The 18,851-nt window shown below is 44.1% G+C and overlaps 1 protein-coding gene and 1 long non-coding RNA gene across 2 annotated transcripts; both read right to left on the reverse strand.

Moving 5' to 3' along the window:
* Window positions 1-2,198: 2,198 nt before the first annotated feature.
* Window positions 2,199-9,032, reverse strand: ABRA (actin binding Rho activating protein). Its single transcript, XM_008148458.3, has 2 exons — window positions 8,340-9,032; window positions 2,199-2,798 (listed from the first exon to the last, which is right to left on the reverse strand). Exons 1-2 carry the CDS (start codon window positions 9,005-9,007, stop codon window positions 2,321-2,323), a joined length of 1,146 nt encoding a protein of 381 aa, XP_008146680.3. The 5' UTR covers window positions 9,008-9,032; the 3' UTR covers window positions 2,199-2,320.
* Window positions 9,033-13,922: 4,890 nt separating this feature from the next.
* LOC129147224 (uncharacterized) lies at window positions 13,923-17,453 on the reverse strand. Its single transcript, XR_008554569.1, has 3 exons — window positions 17,380-17,453; window positions 17,034-17,226; window positions 13,923-14,206 (listed from the first exon to the last, which is right to left on the reverse strand). It is a non-coding gene; the product is annotated as an uncharacterized LOC129147224 (long non-coding RNA).
* Between the last annotated feature and the right edge of the window lie 1,398 nt (window positions 17,454-18,851).

Genomic DNA, 18,851 nt, shown 5'->3' on the forward strand with positions numbered 1-18,851 from the left:
ATATATATACTAGAGGCCTGGTGCATGAAAATTCATGCACTGGAGGGGGGAGTCCCTAAGTCCGGCCTGCCCCCTCAGTCGGGGAGCCCTCAGGGGTGGGAGGTGACCTGGCAATGAGGGGAAGGCAACGCCCCATCACACCTCTGCTGCTGCCACTGCCGGCAGTGCAAACCTCAGCTGGCCCTGGTTACCTGAGCCTCGGGTGGCCCTGGGCGGCGGGGCAGCCAGCCATCCAAGGCTTGCCTGCGCTTTGAGCCGGCCCTGGGTGGCTGGGCAGCCACCATCCGAGGCTTGCCTGCACCTTGGGCAGGCCCTGGGGGGCTGAGGGGACTGGGGGATTCTGGAGGCAGGTGTGCGGAGTGGCCGGGCCTGCCTGGGGGAGGGCCCAGCCTTGCAGCGTGGGCACCGCCATCTTTGAGGGCGGGGCAGTCAGTTAGCATATTCCCTCTTTATTGGCTGTGGGCACCGCCATCTTTGTGACAGCGTGAAGGTCAATTAGCATATTCCCTCTTTATTAGATAGGATAAGGACTTCCATGAGTTTGTTTGTCCTCCGAGTTCTACTTTTTTTTTTTCCCCCCTCTAAAAGCCCTAAATTTTCCACTGGATTTTCCTATCATGTGGTTTTTAAGATCTGTCCCATAGCAGTCATTTTCCTCTAAGGAAGCTAGCTTTCTGACTTCACAGCCACACCTTATTCAGAAGAGTGTTAGTAATGTAAGCTCTCTGAGAAGACTTTTTACTAGTAACTCCTTCCTCAAATTCAACAGGTTGAACTTTGAAGAATCTGTGTCAGTGCCTACACAAATTAGTGTTGTCCAGAGTGGAATATGAGGAAACTCTTGAAGCCTTGGTCTAAATATACCTCTGATAGCTAGAAGTAACCCAAGTTGCACTGTATAATTTTGATATATTCCAAACAAGTAGTAAAAGTAGTATTCTAAACACAAGAATAGGAAATACAAGAAAATGTCTTTTATTCTTGTATCATATCTTAGAATTTTGACATCTGTTCATGGTTATGATAGAAGTGTACATCTTAGATAAAATTCTACTTAGAAATATTGGTCATTTGTTAAATTACAAATTAAATTATATAAAAACAGAAATGTACAAGCCTCCTTTAAGAAGTTATTGGAACTTTAATTTTAAAAGAATCATACATGAAAACAACTAATTCCTATAGTAGTTTAATCCATACCTATAGTAAACCTAATACCTAACAATTATGAATCTATTATTTGAGGTATCATAATTTGACATTAATTTCTGTATTTAACACCAAGTGCTATATAATTTAGTAATTTTTATTGAATTCAGTAAGAATTGCAATCACATTTTTTCAGTTTGTTTTTATAATTATATAAGGGACATTAAATCTGATTGACAAAAAATGACAAATAGCTGATTAATGTCAAATATTTCTTTGGCAGCATATTAAACTAACTTTTTCACTGTGGCAGGTCTAATATTGCTGTTTTATAATTTTCAGATATTTTATAAAGTTTGTTAGAGTATGAAGAAAAGGTACATAAACATTCTACTTTATTGTAGAATTTTCTGTACTATTACTACTTTATTATATGTTGACATAAATGTAAGCAGCATGATATTACAGTTTTGAGAAAAAATAAACTTCTCCAAGAAGTCCTCCTTGGGCAGGTAAATCTGATCTCTCATCTGTTTTATTTTTATAGCGAAAGTGAACATAACCACCTTCCCTATTGGTTGGTTCCAAGACCACCGATGATGTCTCTTTTCATGTGATTTGCACAAATGACAAAGAGGCATGATTAACTGTGGAAACCTATTAAGTCATAAGAAGCCCACAGAGAAATTTGAGCAATTTCATTACTTTATTTGAAATCTTAATTTTGTGTGTGCCTATTTTGTAAGTGATGCCATGATTAAAATAATATACAAAGTCAAGCTTCTTAGAAAAGTTTAAGATTTGTTTTGCCAAACTTAATGGAATTCTTTTTTTTTCCTGAAAAATGACATAATAATATGTACTGCTGATATGTACCTAAACTCAGCACTCTTCTTAGATGTAGTAATTATTTCATTAAAGATCTATAATAATGTCTGCAATGAATAGCCAAATATTATTGCCTAAAAAGATAAGTAGAATTTCAAATGTTTGTGTGTGCTTTCTCAAAAATCTTCAAACTTCCTCAGAAATAGAATACCCAGAAGTCATTCATGTAAAAATTGTTTAATATTTCCTACTTATTACAGAACAGTTTGCATTTTAATTTGACTAAATTAGCATTTAGCATTAAGACAATAGTGGGTCAAGTTTGGCTTTTGCTGTTGAAGGTTCACTCGAGTAGAGTAATCACAACATGGTCATCTCGGCCTTGCCATAGCATCTCTCCTTCAAAGTCCACCAGTCCGTGTTTTCTGGCACGCATGAGTATGCCCACCACTTTATCTGAAATACGAACGTATCTGTCAAAAAGATCTCCGAAAGTGACCTGGATCTTGCCATCACGTCTGTGGCGAGCCATTGTGCGGATAATGAAGCACATGTCCATAATTTCCCGATGGATGTGTTCCTCGGCTCGCTTGGCCCTCTCGGCGGTTTTGGTTCCCTCCTTGGGACGGCCGTAGCCTTCGTCTCCCTTGTGGAGGCGGTTGGACATGGCCAGCTGATAATCAAATTCTTCACTGAAAGGGTTGAGCTTCTGGGATTGTATGTGTTCATCAGCCCACTGCTGCCATTTTCCTTTCAGGTCCTGCAATTGACTGCATTTCCGTTGGGCCTTGCGGTTGAGTTTCTCTGTAAATCTATTTGCCCTAAAAGAGAAAGAGCATGAAGGATCAACACACTGATATTTTACCACACAAGAGTTGTTCTCTCGTGTGCTTCCTGCACATATGCATCATAACGTAAGTCTCTTTTTTTTTTTTCATTATAAAAAAAATATATAAACATAATACAAAGAAATTAGAAATGAAAGAAGAAAAATACCATTGTTTTTCGTTTGGTGTATCTCCTTTTAGATTATTTTGTCTAAATAACAGTAAGGTTTTAAGCACCATAAAATAATAATACTAACTATTTTAAGAAAAAAGCTTCCTTATACAAATGTAATGCAAATACATGTATCTTAAATTGCATATTAAGAACATTTTAGAACTGGAATCATGAGTGTATCTATATCTATAGAGGCCTAATATGCAAAGTGTCCCCTCTGGCGTTCAACCAATTGGGAGTTCGATTGCTCGCTATGATGTTCGCTGACCACCAAGGGAATGAAGGAAGGCCCCAGCCAGCGGCTGGCAGCTGGGGAAGGAAGGCCCTGGCTGGCAGCTGCTAGGGACCATACCCATGCACGAATTTCATGCACTGGGCCTCTAGTTAAGTATATAAATCTACATTATATAGAACTTCAAAAACAAGCTATTTCCCCCCAAATAAGGCTTATACCAGCACACATACATTCACTTACATGTAGATTTTCATATATGGATTTTTAATGAGATCGAGTCTATACTAGTATCAGTGTTGTGCCACAATTTTAAAATATCAAATTGTATAGATAGAAGACACTGGCTAGCAATAGTAACATGCATTGAACACATTGTGCTGGCATTCTGAGGCTAAAGTCATTTCCACTGTGCCATGATGCCGCTCAGCATGGAAGGAGTTGTGTCACATGTGGATGTATGTCCTTGCAATTTGGAATGCATTTTTTATTATTAAAAAATAACTGCATTGCAAAGTGTCATGGGTGCAGGTCTAACTTTAAAATGGGCAGTTTGTCTTTAAAAGACTTCCTTGTCCTTTCTGTATCTCTAATCTCCTAGACTTTTTCCCTAGATCTCTTGCGCCTTCACGAAGAAACATGATCTGTTAGACTATCTGAAAGCCAGAGTTTTGTATTCCTCATCCTCACAAGTGACCCACCCTTCCTCCTCCTGAACATCAAGAGGCCTCATGTCTGGAAGCACTGGGATTGGAGAGGTAGAGCAGTACTGAATTTGCTCAGGAGCATGGCATGCCTGAACTAAGTAGCCCTCCTACCCAAACTGTACAATTCACTTTTCAAAACCCAGGAACAGTTTCAGATTGTGGGTATTCCTCACTATACAGACTCACCTCCTGAACTCTGCTTATTCAAATGCAGGAGGCTAATAGATGCATAGGGTAGCATACATATGTGTATTAGCATTGTTTGCAAGAGAGGAACGACATCCGCTAGAGGGCGAACTTTCATTAATTCCCACGCTTTGTGTTTCCAAAAGTCCTAGCCTCTTACAATAGAATTCAAACTAGGAATTCACTGCTACATATAACACTGCTATTTTTTGTAGCCACACGAACAAAAGTACATGACAACGTTAACGGGAAAAGCAGCATTCAAAAACTATGCACAATTATTACAACTTTAAAATATCATTTATGTATGGAAAAGTGCTAGGAATTGCATCATATTGAAGTGAAATGGATTTCTCTGCCCTGCTGGTCCTCACCATCTCCTCCTTCTCCACAGACTGTCCCTGTTCAGCTGCCCAGACTGTTGGCTGCTTGATCTCATTATCAAAGGAGAGCAAACACCTGTGCCCTTGGGACCATGGCAATCGATGACATGGTCCCAGGGCCATCCCTGCAGAACCCAAAGGTCATACATAGTTGATTTGAGGCTGGGAAATTCTCAGAAGAAAGTGAAAAGAATAACATTATCCACTAACTCATACTTTTTGTCTCCTGAACACCAGCTATAGTTCTGTCCTATAGTATGGTACACAATACATCATCCCTTTAAGGAGCTTCTGGGCACTTTGACATTTTTTTTTCATTCTTTATTAAAGTATTTATGATACCTACTGTGTGCCAGACACTGTTTTAGTTACTTACTGGGTATTCAGTAATGAGAAGAAAAACAGCAAATAATCACTAAAAAGATATTCATGAAAATAATCGGAGTACAAATTTGAGTATGTGGTATAATTTTAGCTGTGTAAAATGTGCATGCACCAGGCTGAGGGAATCAATGGTATATGCACAATTGGAAATAATTATGTTGGTATCCAGATGATAATTGATTTTTTTTCATCTTTAAAATAAATTCATCTAGGTATTATATTGATTTTATAATTTAGAGAAAGCAAAAATTAAGAAAAGTTTCAGATTAGGATCCAGAGGTCATTTGTTTCACCATATTTTAGCTGGGTCTCTGATTCTTTGAAGTAGTTTTTTTCTTCTAATTTTAATTAGGAACTTAGATTCCCTGAGTTTTTAAATTCTGTGTCATTTGGAAAAGAGATTGGGGTTGGTGAGGTTATAAATCTATGAAGGAGAGAAACATTTATCTTCTAAAAGAAGCACCTTCTAAATGTTAATGTGTATCTGTCATATTGTCAAATTGTAATTCCCAATAATAGGAGGGAAGGAAAACAAATGAATTGGTCCTACAAGCAAAAATTTAAAAATGGTGCTATATACCTTAATGAGTATTAATTTTTTCTCTATCTCACAAATGTTCTGTGTCCTTTTTGTCTTTCCAGTTTTTAAAAAGTCTTCAAATATCAGTTTTAAATCAGGATTAGGACGACTTCTTGGTCAGTGAATAGAAGAATCAATATAGAGCTTATCTTGTTTTTGTTTTAATTTACAAGTAAAAATGTGCATAATAGTTTAGATTGAGATTTAGGAAGACATTCTAGTATAAATTTATAAGAAGCAAAGCAATATTCAACATTGCATATAGTAATATTTAATCCAAACTTATCTTTTTAGTTTCTTCATTATCAATAAACAAATTTCCTTATATTTGATCAATAAAAATTTCCCCTGTCCTGATATGTGCAAGGTAACTATTTCTTCTAGGCATTATAAGCATTCTATGTTGGAAAGTCTAAGTTTATTCGTTGATATAAATTCTGAAATGTATTCCTTATCTGTCAACTTTAAAAATGACATCAGTTTGAGTGATGCTTTCTTATGTGAATGTGGCTCATTAGTTACATGATGAGACTATGAGAACCAACGTTATCATTTTGGTGCAATAATTATGTGGGTAAGTTATTAAGTATGAACAAAACCCATGAGAATGTTGTGAGGATTGAATGGATAAATATATGAAGAGTGCTCAGACAAATACCAGAGGAGAGTGCATGCATTGGAGAGGGGTCCCAGCTGTCAACTCCCTGCCTCTGGCCAATTCAAATGTGCCAACAGGAAGCTCTTCACTGTGCCAATCCCAGCCTTTATTCTGTTGGTCTCTGTTCTCCTTCTAACACACAATCACACACACGCAGCCCATATTTCTGGTAGAATAGTTATTTCTGATCATGAATTCCTATTTAAATAGCAATAGATCACAAACCCAAATCTCTGATCACATCTTCAAGGCACTGCATGAGAGTGGGCACCATGTCTAAGCATTGCATTTGGAGACAGGCATGTCTCAGCTTTGTCACTAGCCTGCTAGGTAAACTTCCCCTCCAAGCTTCAGTGCTCTCCTTCCTAAAATGGGGCAATACTTAATAGGAGTATTAGTGTTAAAAGAGAAAAGCATGTAAAATACCCATAGAGCACACTGAATGCACAAGGGATTATTAAAATGATCTGTTTGACATTTCTTTTTTCTTGAAAATTTGCAATACAGTAGTTCTAATTCTTTCAAAATACCTGTAAAGTCACACACTGTAAGACAGCTCTTTGTCAATTAGGTAACCAATTCTGTTCTTTAGTTTCTGGTTGTTTCATAAAACTTGAAAAGCACACCTACACATCTAACTGTTCCCAGAGGGAGTTAGTTTAAAGGCATTCATTACATCAGCGACTTTTCCCATATTGTGATATCCTGTGTTGTGGAGTGAGATATCCTGACTTGCTAGTATGTGGAGGTGGAGTTAGTGTCTTAAAATAAAGCATGTGTTTCTTGTCTGAAGAAGTGCGGTAGTGTGAGTCTGTGTGTGTACACACGTGCGTGTGTATGTGTGTGTTTAGCATCTAAATATTTTAGGATTGTGGTATTTGAATTACCTAGCTTTAATAGCATTTCTCTTTGTTTACAGGTGCCTTTTTTCCTAAAAGTTTGAATAAGTGCTAAATAATGAATCTAGCCCTAGCTGGTTTGGCTCAATGGATAGAGCATTGGCTTGCAGACTGAAGGGTCCCAGGTTCAATTCCAGCCAAGGGCATGTGCCTGGGTTTCGGGCTTGATCCCTAGTAGGGAGCGTGCAGGAGGCAGCCGATCAATGGTTCTCTCTCATCATTGATGTTTTTCTCTCTCTCTCTCTCTCTCTCTCTCTCTCTCCCTCTCCTCTCCCTTCCTCTCTAAAATCAATAAAAAATATATTTTTAAAAATAATGGAATCTATATGAATAATAACAGCTTTCATATATTGAGCATATATGGCAGGCACTGTGCTGAGTACTTGGCAGCCTTACTCTCACTTCTCTCACTACAGTAGAATCTATCCCAAAAGATTACTATTGACATTTTACAAAGGAGGAAAGGATCTCAGAGGGAAGGTGGGATGGGTGGGTGGGAAGAGATTAATAACCAAAGAACTTGTATGCATATATGCATAACCCATGGACACAGACAATAGTGTGGTGAAGGCTGGGGGTGGGGTGAAGGGGGTGGGCTAGAAGAGGTCAATGGGGGGAAAAGGGGACATATTAATACTTTCAACAACAAAGATTTTTTTAAAAAGGAGGAAATAGGCTTAGAGAAATAATCAGGGTGTGTGTGTGTGTGTGTGTGTAGAACATTTAAGATCTACTACTAACAACTTTCAAGCATGTAATACAGTGTCATTAACTACAGTCAGGGTAGAGCTGGCACTTGAACTTGGGTCTGTCTGACTTCAGAGCTTGCTCTCCTTAGATAGCAGCCCCCTACCTGATTACAGAGGAGAGAGATGTGGAGCTGTGCCCCATGGGCACTGTTGGGGGAGATGTGACCCCTGATAAAATTTAGATTGATTTGGGACAAAGGAAAGGTCTCGCCAATCAATCTACCAGCAAGCACTTTTCTCTACAGAGAAGCCAATTTGCTACTCATTGTACAATTGATTTTAAAATTTTACCCAAAGCACACACCACCCCTCTCTGGTGGTTTCACTTTTGTTGAGGCCAACACTGGAGTGTTGAGCTCAAAGGGGAAGGAGAGACAGCCTAATGGAGGCGCTCTACCCGAAGGTCCTTGTCTGAGCTGGACGCTGCCCTTCTAGCTCTGGGCACAGCCTTCCCCCAGGCCCTCCCTGCCTGCCGGTCTTTGAGATTCACTCCGACTTCCCTGCCACTTCCCTGCTGCCTGGGCTCCCACAGCAGGCTGGGGCTCCAGGCAGTCCAAGGAGCCCAAGGATGGAGGCACTTACTGGGAGGGCAAGGGCCTTTTGATTCGGGCCGGGGCCACCTGCTCTCCGTCCTGCTCGGGCCGGTCCTCCGTCTCCCCGCCGTAGCCGCTGTCCTCCGTGTCTATGCTGTCGCTCCTCCACTTGGGCTCGTCCTGCTCCATCTCCGTCCAGCCTTTGGTCAGCTCGGACACCAGGTTGGCGCACCTCCTCCTCCGGGTCGGGGAGCCGTGGCCGCGGAGGATCCTGTCGATGTCATCCTCGGGCTGCCCGGGGCCAGCGGTGCCGCCGTCCCTCTCGTACCGGTGGCTGAGGTGGCTCACGTCTCCGCCCCGCTCGTAAGCTTTGCTGACCACTGTTTTGGTCACCTCTTTCCTTCTGATCGGGGAGACCTCCGGGGCCTGCCCTGAGCTCGGTCCTTCCCCGGGCCCCTCTGGCTTCGGGGAGGGAGACGTGGGGGCACTCTGGGCTTTCTGGTGGGGAGTGGGGTGTGTCACTGGTTTAGGGTCTTGAGCGGGGTCCTGGGTCCCCCCGGGCAGCCAGCCTGCGGGCTCCTGGGCCTGCCTGGTGCTGTTCTCATTCGCCCACTGCTGCCAGCCGCGGGCCAGGTTGATCACCAGGGTGGCCCTGTGTATCTTCCGCAGGGCGCTCTTGGCCGGCCCCTCCTCCCGCCCTCCCTCTCCCGGAGTCATGCTCCCCTTCTCTTCCGTGCTGATAGCCTGGGCACCCGAAAAGTGAGTGGCGACCGGTGGAGTGTGCCTCGGATTTAAATAGCAGCAGGGCGCGGGGGTGGGCAGAGAGTCTGGTGACGGTGAAAGTATGTGAAGCATTTCTTGCCAAGATGTGGTGCCTTCCCCCTGATGGCGTGCTTTTTTTAGACCCTGACGGCTCCGGTTTCATCACGGCAGAGGGCTCTCTCTGCCGGTAAAGGACAGGGATCTATCTGTCACCCCCTTTCTTCTCCAGGTGCCAGAGTGGAAATGGCTAGATCGATCATGCGCTCAGCCTTATGTTTTTCCTGACCTTAAAATATGGTCCTACCATTTATAGAAGCATAAAATATGTGCACAAGTTGTACTAGGAACATCATAGGTGTGTTCTCATTTAAACCTCATCAGCCCCCAAAATAGCTTCGTCCCATTTTGTAGCTGAGAGCAATGAAGTCTAACTTCCTCAAGCAAATAAGATCTGAGGTTCGAACCCAGGTCTGTCTGCTTCGAAGCCTGTGCCTCTTTTCATCCTAGTGAGCAAAGATCCTAAGATGCCTTTTCCTTTTGTCCTCAACTCTATTCCATACAGACCTGAGAAGGCACCTCATCCAACCTTCATTTTCCAGACGAGAAAATTGAGGCCCACATAAAGGGGATGACAGTAGTCATGTTTTCCAGTCCCAGGTCTGAATTATTGTGTAAACAAATCATATTAAATTAAGACCATGGTCAACATTTTGGTCCAATCAGTTTTAAATCTTTACATTAATCCAACACACACATTAAATTTCATAGATTATTTATAACAATCAGTCTTTCAAGTTGTTTGTTATATAAAGATAAAATAAGTGAATACTATAAGAAGCAACCCCTGCCTGACCTTTTGTTTTTGATAACACAACCTTCTTTGCAGAAAAAGCCATTCTTTCAATTCTCAGAGCAAAGATGGAAATACAGGTTTTTAAAAAGGACAGGATAGATAGGTCAGTTGGACAGAAAAAGAACCATCTGTGATGTGTACTAACCAGATAAAATGATCAGAGCTCAGCACTGCAAGTTCTTACAGTAAGACAAATATGTTTTTCTCATACAGCAGTTCTATAGACTTGAATACTGTATATTTTTCTCCAATCTTGACACACAGTTAACTGCACTGATAGAAAACGGCTGTCAAAGATCGTGCAAATAGGTATGAAAGTTAATTACTTCTGATAGTAAGGCCACTTTATTTTTAAATGTCAATTTTTGGTCATGGAGGTCATTTGCCTCCTAGGATTATAGCAATTTGGGAGAGGTTTTATTACTCTATCTAGAAACCTGTCCCAAGTGTTTTCAGAATTCAACATTATCTGATAACGGTGACTGAGTTCCAATAATGCACAGTCAAAATCCCTCCTGATTAATTAAGAGGAGACTGGATCACAGGAAAGAAAACTGTTACAGACGAAGATTTCATTTGAAGCCTGAAGTTTCTGGCATTCTTTCTTGGAATGGAGATACCGTGCAGACGGCTTGGTTCCTATGAAGATTCCCTTCGTCACGCTTGAACCGCCTTGGGAAGGAATGGGGTTCCTCAGAGATGCCCAGGAGCTTAGTCTAGGACCAGGCTAATTGGCAGTTTTCTAAGGGACGTTTCTGCTTTGCTGACCACACCTGCTCCACATTCAATCCTGACAGAGGGAGAACAAATGGAGACAGTAAAATGTTACTTGGTCTTTCATGGCATTGCAGTCAGCTGGGGGGTGGGGGGGGGGTGGGGGGTCAGCAGGTAGTCTTGGCAAAAAAAGAGGCAGCTCCTAAAGGAATCTGGTTATTCCTTCTGAGATTTCACTTCCTTGGCAAATGTGGACCTTCCTTCATACTTCTCCAGAAGAGAGTGAGCCTTCCTTCCCTAACGCAAGATCTGTGTGCCACCTATGGTGGTGCGTCCTCTAATTACTGTAGTGTCCTACTTGAAAAGGAGATGTAAAAGAAACAAATAAAGTCTCAAAAACAAAGGTAAAGTGAAATAAGTAGTTTACCGTGTGAATTTGCTACAAAAACGTGAGATTAGAGACTGTAGGCGGAGCTGCGGACCTGATTAATAAAATCATTGCCACCTACGAAATTTCTTATGCGTTTATTGAAAAAACATTAGTTATTATTTGAGTATGTGGGCAATACTAGGGAGGGGAGGGTACTTACGCACTTCTCAGCGTAAGTCAGGTGGACCTAACCATTCATGACCAGCTATATAACCTTACAACACAGACTTTAGAAACTGACATGTGCTCAGAGCTCACGTGAAACAACAATGTGTTGATCCTTTCTATGTAAACGGAAGAAGTGCTTCACTTGTTTCGTTCCAGAAAAGTGGGAATGAAAGGGCTTTGAGAGGTCCTGACTTCAGCTGAATGTACTCGATGCTTGTGGAAGGGATGCAGTGGGCCAGGCATGATGGTAGGCAATAGGGGAGGGGGCATAAAGCTGAACAAAGCAGAAACTAAGTTCAGGGTTTTCCCAATCTAGCCACGAGAAGACATGCATACAACCGCCTTTCATAGTTTGGGGAGAGCTACATTAGAAATAAAAATAAAGCCTTGGCCGGTCGCTCAGTGGTTAGAGCGCTGGTCCGCACCACAGGGTCCCGTGTTGGATTCCCAGTCAAGGGCACGCACCTAGGTTGCGGGGTCTTCCCTGTCTCCCCACCTCTCCGCCCTCCCCAACCAGGATCTGAAAAGCAATGGGAAAAATACCCTTGGGTGAGGATTAACAAAAATAAAAATAAAGCTTTATGGGATCGTTGAGCAGCAAAGGGTGGCTGATTCTATTGGGAGGAGGAGGAGAACCTGGGGCTGTGGTCAGAGGTCGCGTGCTCACTAACGGCCTCCGCTCCGAACGTGTGCGGGTGGGCCTGGCCGGGCTCAGGACCGCCCACCCACCGGCCCACCCACCCCACCCCACCCTTCTCCAGGCGAGGGCACTGGTCAGGAAGTGGCCACCTCCTTCCTGCTCGCCGCCCGGGGAGAGGGGCTGCCGCCACGTCCGCCCACCTGCCCTGGAAGGCGGGGGCCCTGCGCAGCTTCCCCGTCAGGAGGAGCCAGCAGCCGGACAGCCCAGCGCCCACCATCGGAAGGCCCGCAGCTCCTCTCGCTCCAAAGGCTGGTTCCCCGCAAGACGGCGGTGCGGGGCCCAAAGGCCAAGGCCAGGGGTGGTGGTCGTCTCAAAGCGGAGGCCCCCCAGCAAAGCCCGCCCCCGGCCACAAGGGCGCACGGCCGCCCTGGGCAGCATCCCACTGGGGGTCTGGACCCAAGAGCAAGTCCGCCCTCTGCACGCGGCCGCCCTCCGTGGGCCAACGGCCCCCCGCGCAGCCGTTAGCCCTGATCGCGAAGCTGGAGCGGCCACGCCATGAGCGCCCAAGCGCCCCTCCCACCCAAAGCAATAAAGGTACCAGCCAACTTTCCTAAAGAAACAAACAACAAAACAAAAAAAACAGTGGCCAATTCAAGACAGATTGGGGTGGGGGTGGAGGGGGAGGAGAGCTTTTCCAGGTGTGGAAAGGATACTCTAGTCTGAAGAAACAGCAGGAACAAAGTTCAAAGGCAGGAGGACCCAGGTGCACGTAGAGACCACTGGCCCCAGGAGAGACCACACACTGCACCGCCCTGGGGTCCCGCGGATCTCCTCAATGCCAGGTGAGTTGGGTTGGGGCACAACCCAGGGTGGTGAGGTCACATTTCCAGGGAAGTTAGAGGTCTGGACTTATACAGCAACTCTACCAATTTTTTAACTGGTGACAGTTACATGCAGGCACACACACACAAACACAGTAGCACTGGGTGAACCCACACAGGGTAACATGTCTTTGGACCCAGGTAAGACCTTTAAAGAAGAGCAGACAGTGTTTATGGGGCAAGAACAAGGTGCCCGGAAGCAGTGGGACAGGCCTTTGAAGAAGTTGGAGCGATGTCCTGAAGAACACCCAGCTAAGGAATCCGGGTTTTATCGCGTGGGACTTGTCGCATCGCTGAGGGATGCTAAGCCTCCGTGTGGTATCAAATTTGTGTTACCAAATGATCAATTCTAGGTCCAGCAAAATGGGGTTTGGGTTTGAAAAAGATAAGAGTAGGGTAGAGGGACTGTTTACAGGGGTTACTAAAATAATACCGAATTATGCCCGGCTGGTGTGTTCAGTGGTTGAGCATCAACTATGATGTCACTGGTTCCATTCCTGGTCAGGGCACATGCCCAGGTTGCGGGCTTGATCCCTAGTAGGGGGCATGCAGGAGGCAGCAGATGGATGGATGTATCTTACTGATGTTTTTCTCTATCCCTCCCCCCTCCTCTCTTTCTAAAAATCAATAAAAACATTAATAATAATACCGAATTACTAAAATTTGGAAAGAACCAAATGAGGATTTGAAAGATGAAAGATTTGAGAGCCAGTGAGAATAACATTAAAAGGTCATAGGGAACAACTAGTTGCTGTGGGTGATGGGTGTCAGGGATGAGCCGGAGGTTTCAGTTTAAGTGACAGGTGTGAGGAGGTGACCTAAGCCAGGAGAGGACAGGAGAAGGAGAGGATCCGTGTGAGAAGGAAACGTTTCCATCTTGAGTTGAGGGAGCTCTGCGGCATGCATGTGGAGAGGTCGAGGAGTGAGAATAACCAGGAATAGGGACCCTGTGGTCAGGCAGAACGCGGTGAAAATCCAGGCTCTGTGGTTAGCAGGTGACCTAGGGCATGTAATTGATTTTGTCCAAGGTTCACTTTCTTTACCCATTAGATTGGTATTATCAGAGCATTTACCTCATGGCATCAGTGCAGGGATTAATTGAGTTGACACTTAACACCATGCCTGGCACATGCAAGCTCTCAGGAAGAGATTGTTATTAATATTTTTATTTTGAGTCATGGAGTTAGAGAATTAACGCTTCTCAAATAGTTCTGTTTGACCAAGGACAGGATTGATGCCAGCCCCGCGGCAGGGCGAGTCTTCAGGTGGAAGGGTCAAGCCAAGTCACTTGTAGGGAGTGGAGGCTTCAAGGAGAAGCTTATTTATAGGGTTTTATTTTAAGATAATTTATAGCGAGGCTCTTCAGGCCGTGTCTCAAAGGTTTCCTCATCCTGGTGAGGGTCAAGTGAGGTCTCAGTTGCTTGGTAGCGATCACCGAAGAGTTGAGCACAGACTCAGCTGGAACCTCCTAGAACATAGAACATATGGTTTACAATCACTGAGGATCACATTAGGATCTTAAATCACATTGGGATCACCTGTGGAGCTTTAAAAACTACAGATGGTGAAGTACTGCCTCTGGAAACAGGACTTGGGTGAAGTCCTGGCACCTCTTGAATCTAATGTACCCTCAGGATCGAGACCCATGGTTCTAGCTTCCAGAGTGCTGTGGGTCCAGCAGACACTCAGCATGTGGGTTTGAAGAGTGTTATGACCAGGAAGTAGCCCAGGTGTGGGTTCAAGCAGATTGGTTTTGCATTATGGATCTCCTCTCTGAACCTGTGTACCCTTGGAGAAGTTAGTCAAGTTCTCTGAGACTCTATTGCCTTGTCTGAAATGGCAATGATTTTACTTTCCCTCGTGCTGTTATCATGTTCATACGAGATGATGCCCTGGAAGCATCATTTGGCACATTAGCACACTCACTCTTCGAATGCTTTCTCCACTTGACTTCTGGAACAACGTGCCCTCTTGGTTTTCCTCCCACGTCACTGGCCGCTTCCTCTCAGTCTCCTCGGCTGGTGCCTGCTTCCTTCCCCAGCTCCTAGCACTGGTGTGTGCCAGGTTCGGCCTGGGTCCTCGTCACTGCTCAGTTTACACTCACTTCCCTGGTGATCTCAAGGCTTTAAATGCCATCCCAATGATGACACTTCCCACACCTGTACCTCCAGCCTGACCTAGCCCTTGTACTCCAGCTTGTCTATCCCACAACCTGGGAGGCATCCATACTGGGTATCTGTCTAATGGCTAGCTCGATCTTAATGGCACAAAACTCAACTCAGTCTTTCCAACTTGAGCTTTTCACCGTATTGTATTCCTCTTTTCAGCGCAAAGTCAGCTTTGTTCTACCAGTTGCTCAGGCAAAAAGAAAAACTGAAGTAATCTTTGACTCCTTTTCTTCTCTCATATCCTACATTCAGGTATGTAGCATATACCTTGAAATGAGTCCAGACTCTGACCACTTATTACCATCTTTAAAAAATTTTTTTTTTTTATTTCAGAGAGGAAGAGAGGGGGAGAGAGAGACAGAAACATTAAGGATGAGAGAGAATCATTGATGAGCTACCTCCTGCATGTCCCCCACCCCCTGCCACTGGGGATCTAGCCCACAACTCGGGCATGTGCCCTCATTGGGAATCAAACCATGACCTCCTGGTTCATATGCCCATGCTCATCCATTGAGCCACACTGGCTGTGCCACTTATAACCATCTTTACAGCCATGAATCTCCCCACCTCTGCCACCTGGACCATTTGCAGCTCAATCCACCATCAATGCTTGTGTGGATTATTGCATAGTTTTCTTAATTGATCTTCCACCTTGTCCACATGTTGTCAATTCTCGACATTAGCCAGATCCTTTAAAAACAGAAGTCAGGTACTCTCACTTTGTTTAAAAATTATCTGTGGTTTTTGCCTCAGAATAAAAGCCAAAATCCTCACAGTGGTCTGCAAAGTCTTACAACTCTCTCTCCTGGTTAGCTCCCTGACCGCTTTTACTGACTCCTCTACTCTATGACCACCCTGCCTCAGTCATCCTGATCTCCAAGCTCACACCTGCCATGGGGCTTTGCCTTAACCTCCCATTCCCCACCAAGCTTGGGGCGATCGCCCCTGCATATTCAGGAGACACAATAAAGTCTTTGTCTGAACACAAGAGGCTCTCCTCTTAAGAGCAATGCTGCCTTCTCTGTAGGACAGGGGGTAGTACTTTCTTTTATTTCATCCTTCTGCAGTAGAGACTGAGGAAGGAGGCTTAGTGAGGTTTGAGGCCAGAGAGCTACATAGGTGAGGTCAGAGGAACTTAAAGCCCCGATGAGAAATGCAGGTTTTATCCAAATATTGTGACATTTTAACCTGCAGAATGGCTTGATCAAATTCGCACTTTATTTCATTTTATTGATTGATTAATTGATTGATTTTTGAGAGAGAGAAACATCAATTGTTGCTCCTCCTATTTATGCATTCATTGATTGCTCTTTGTATGTGCCCTGACTGGAGACAGAATCCACAACCTTGTCTTATGTTGTATCCAACTGAGCTACCAGGTCAGGGCCAAAATTGCATTTTAATAAATTCACTATGTTGGTGGTTCAAAGGATGGTTTCAAGCATGGTGTATGGGCAAGAGTAGAGGCTGAGGTAATTTCTGTCAAAAAGCCCCCCTCCCCCCACCATGGGCAAGATGTTTCGGGGAGGGGTCTCTGGTCTCCTTCCCATCCCCTTTACAGAGAAACCTGTAGGACATTCAGGCTAAGTTATCCAGTGGACAGGGATTGGGGGTCAGGGGAAAGGTCTGGGCTCTGATAAAGATTAGGGCATCGTTTTGGGTCATGGAGCTAAGTTGTGCCATGTCACAGTCAACAAGAGTTACCGGGGCTCAAACCCGGGCACTGACTTCAGAGTCAGGGCTTCGACTGCCTGTGCTCCCTAAGTTCCTGTTCTCCTCCTTGCACGCCACCCCCACCTGGAAAAACAGACCTTCACAGCTTGTGACACCACTCTCTAAACAAGATCTAAATATAGAGCTTCTTCGCTCTGACTTTCTATCTGCTCCTGTAAAACTTTCCTTTCCTTAGGAGCCAAGTGTCTCTACGTGACCTGATGGAGGTGTTAGCTAACTCGACTGTGGTAATAATTTTGTGACATGTGTGTATTAAACCAACACATTTACAGCTTACACTTACACAATATATCAATTATTTCTCAGTAAATTTGGGGAAAGGGTATCTTTAGAAAGTAGTCTACACTTATTAATTTATAGCCTCCTATTCCTTTCTCAACTCATTCAACTTACAATTCTTATTTCTGCCCAAAACTCAACTTAGTCAAGGTCAAGGCTGGCTGCTTCATTGCCATATCTCAAGCTCCATCTTCAGTTAAGTAGGACATGGATAGTCTGCAGACTCTGCCATATGGTTGATGACTCAAAGTAGCTGAGATTGGTTAGAATCCATCGAGCAGGAAGTCAAGAGGGATACTGTGCAGGCCTAGGGGTGGTGGATTGTAGAAGGATTTTGTAAAAACACATTTTATGGAAGGAAGAGGTTCACCCTCTAGGAAAACAAATAAACCCGCGTGGCTTGTTTGCTACAGTGAGTACGGAAATCAGGTGCCAGGCTGGCAATGAAAATCCTTCTAACCTTTGAAAAGCAGTGGCTAACTGGAGAAACCTGTAGGACAGGTAAAGAGGTACAGGCATAAGGTGACACAGGAATTGCATACATGTACCATTTCTGCAGGTAGCAGTCTAGCTCAGTTGTACAATAGGAGGTTCTATGACACCCAGAAGCTATTCTGGTGACCTCATCACTCCTCACAGGAGCTTTCTTAAAGGCCCACTTAGTTAATAATGTAAAAAATGTTTAAGAGGGTAAAATATTGCCCTGCCAGGTGTGGCTCAGTGGTTGAGCGTCAACCCAGGAACCACGAGGTTGACGCTCAGGGCATATGCCCAGCTTGTGGGCTCAGTTCTGAGTAGGGGTCAGGTAGGAGGCAGCCAATAGATGAGTCTCTCATCACTGAAGTTTCTATCTCTCTCTCTCTCTCTCTCTCCCCCTCTCTCTTCCTCTCTGAAATCAATAAAAAAATGTTTTAGAAATATTAATAGTAAAAAATAAAAGGGTAAAATATCAACCCAAAGACACTTTAAGAAAAACATGTGGAAAAATACAATAAAATTACCAACAAAAAACACTCACCAGAAAATCATTGCCACAGAACAGGTGAAAAATGTGAACTTGAGCCACAAATTTAAAAACAAAAGAGCCATCACCTTGGTGACAAAAGAGGAGGGAGAGCACAAAGTAGATACAATACCTCATGGGATAGATGGCAAGACAGCTAAGTAAATTATTGTATGTGCACACAAATAATGACATTCTAGCCAATAGTGCAAAACAAAATAAGGAAACTTTCAGACAAAGTTATCTGACAGAAAGCTCTAAGATATCCTATATAATAAAAGGGTAGTATGCAAATTGACAGAACGGTGGAATGACAGGTCACTATGATGTGCACTGACCACCAGGGGGTAGACACTCAACGCAAAAGCTGGCCCCTGGTGGTCAGTGTGCTCCCACAGGGGGAACACCACTCAGCCAGAAGCTGGGCTCACAGCTCATGGCTGGCGAGTGTAATGGTGGTGGCAGCAGTAAGGATGTCTGACTGACAGCTTAGGCCCGCTAGCTGTCAGTCGGACATCCCCTGAGGACTCCCGGACTGCAAGAGGGCACAGGCTGGGCTGAGGGGATTCCCTCCTCTCCCCCCGCCCCCCCCCAGTGCATGAATCTCATGCACCAGGCCTCTAGTATTAAATAAAAAAGCAAGGTGCAGTATAGTATGCTGCCTTTTGCATTAAAGAAAAATTAAGAACATACACACACACACACACACACACACACACACACACACACACTCAAATTTCCTGCTCTATTCATGCAGAAACTAGAAGGATCCAGAGAAACCTAATAGCAGGGTGGTAGGGGGAAGACATTTGCTTGGCTAACTCTATTCACTTCAAGGCTTGGCTATCTCCTGCCCCAAAAGGCTTGCTTTGATTTCTCAGCGCATTTGCATGTAAAGGCCACGTAGACAGTTTTTGTCTGTTTTGTTT

The sequence above is a fragment of the Eptesicus fuscus genome, chromosome 19 (assembly GCF_027574615.1).
Source record: "Eptesicus fuscus isolate TK198812 chromosome 19, DD_ASM_mEF_20220401, whole genome shotgun sequence".
NCBI classification, from domain to species: Eukaryota; Metazoa; Chordata; class Mammalia; order Chiroptera; family Vespertilionidae; genus Eptesicus; species Eptesicus fuscus.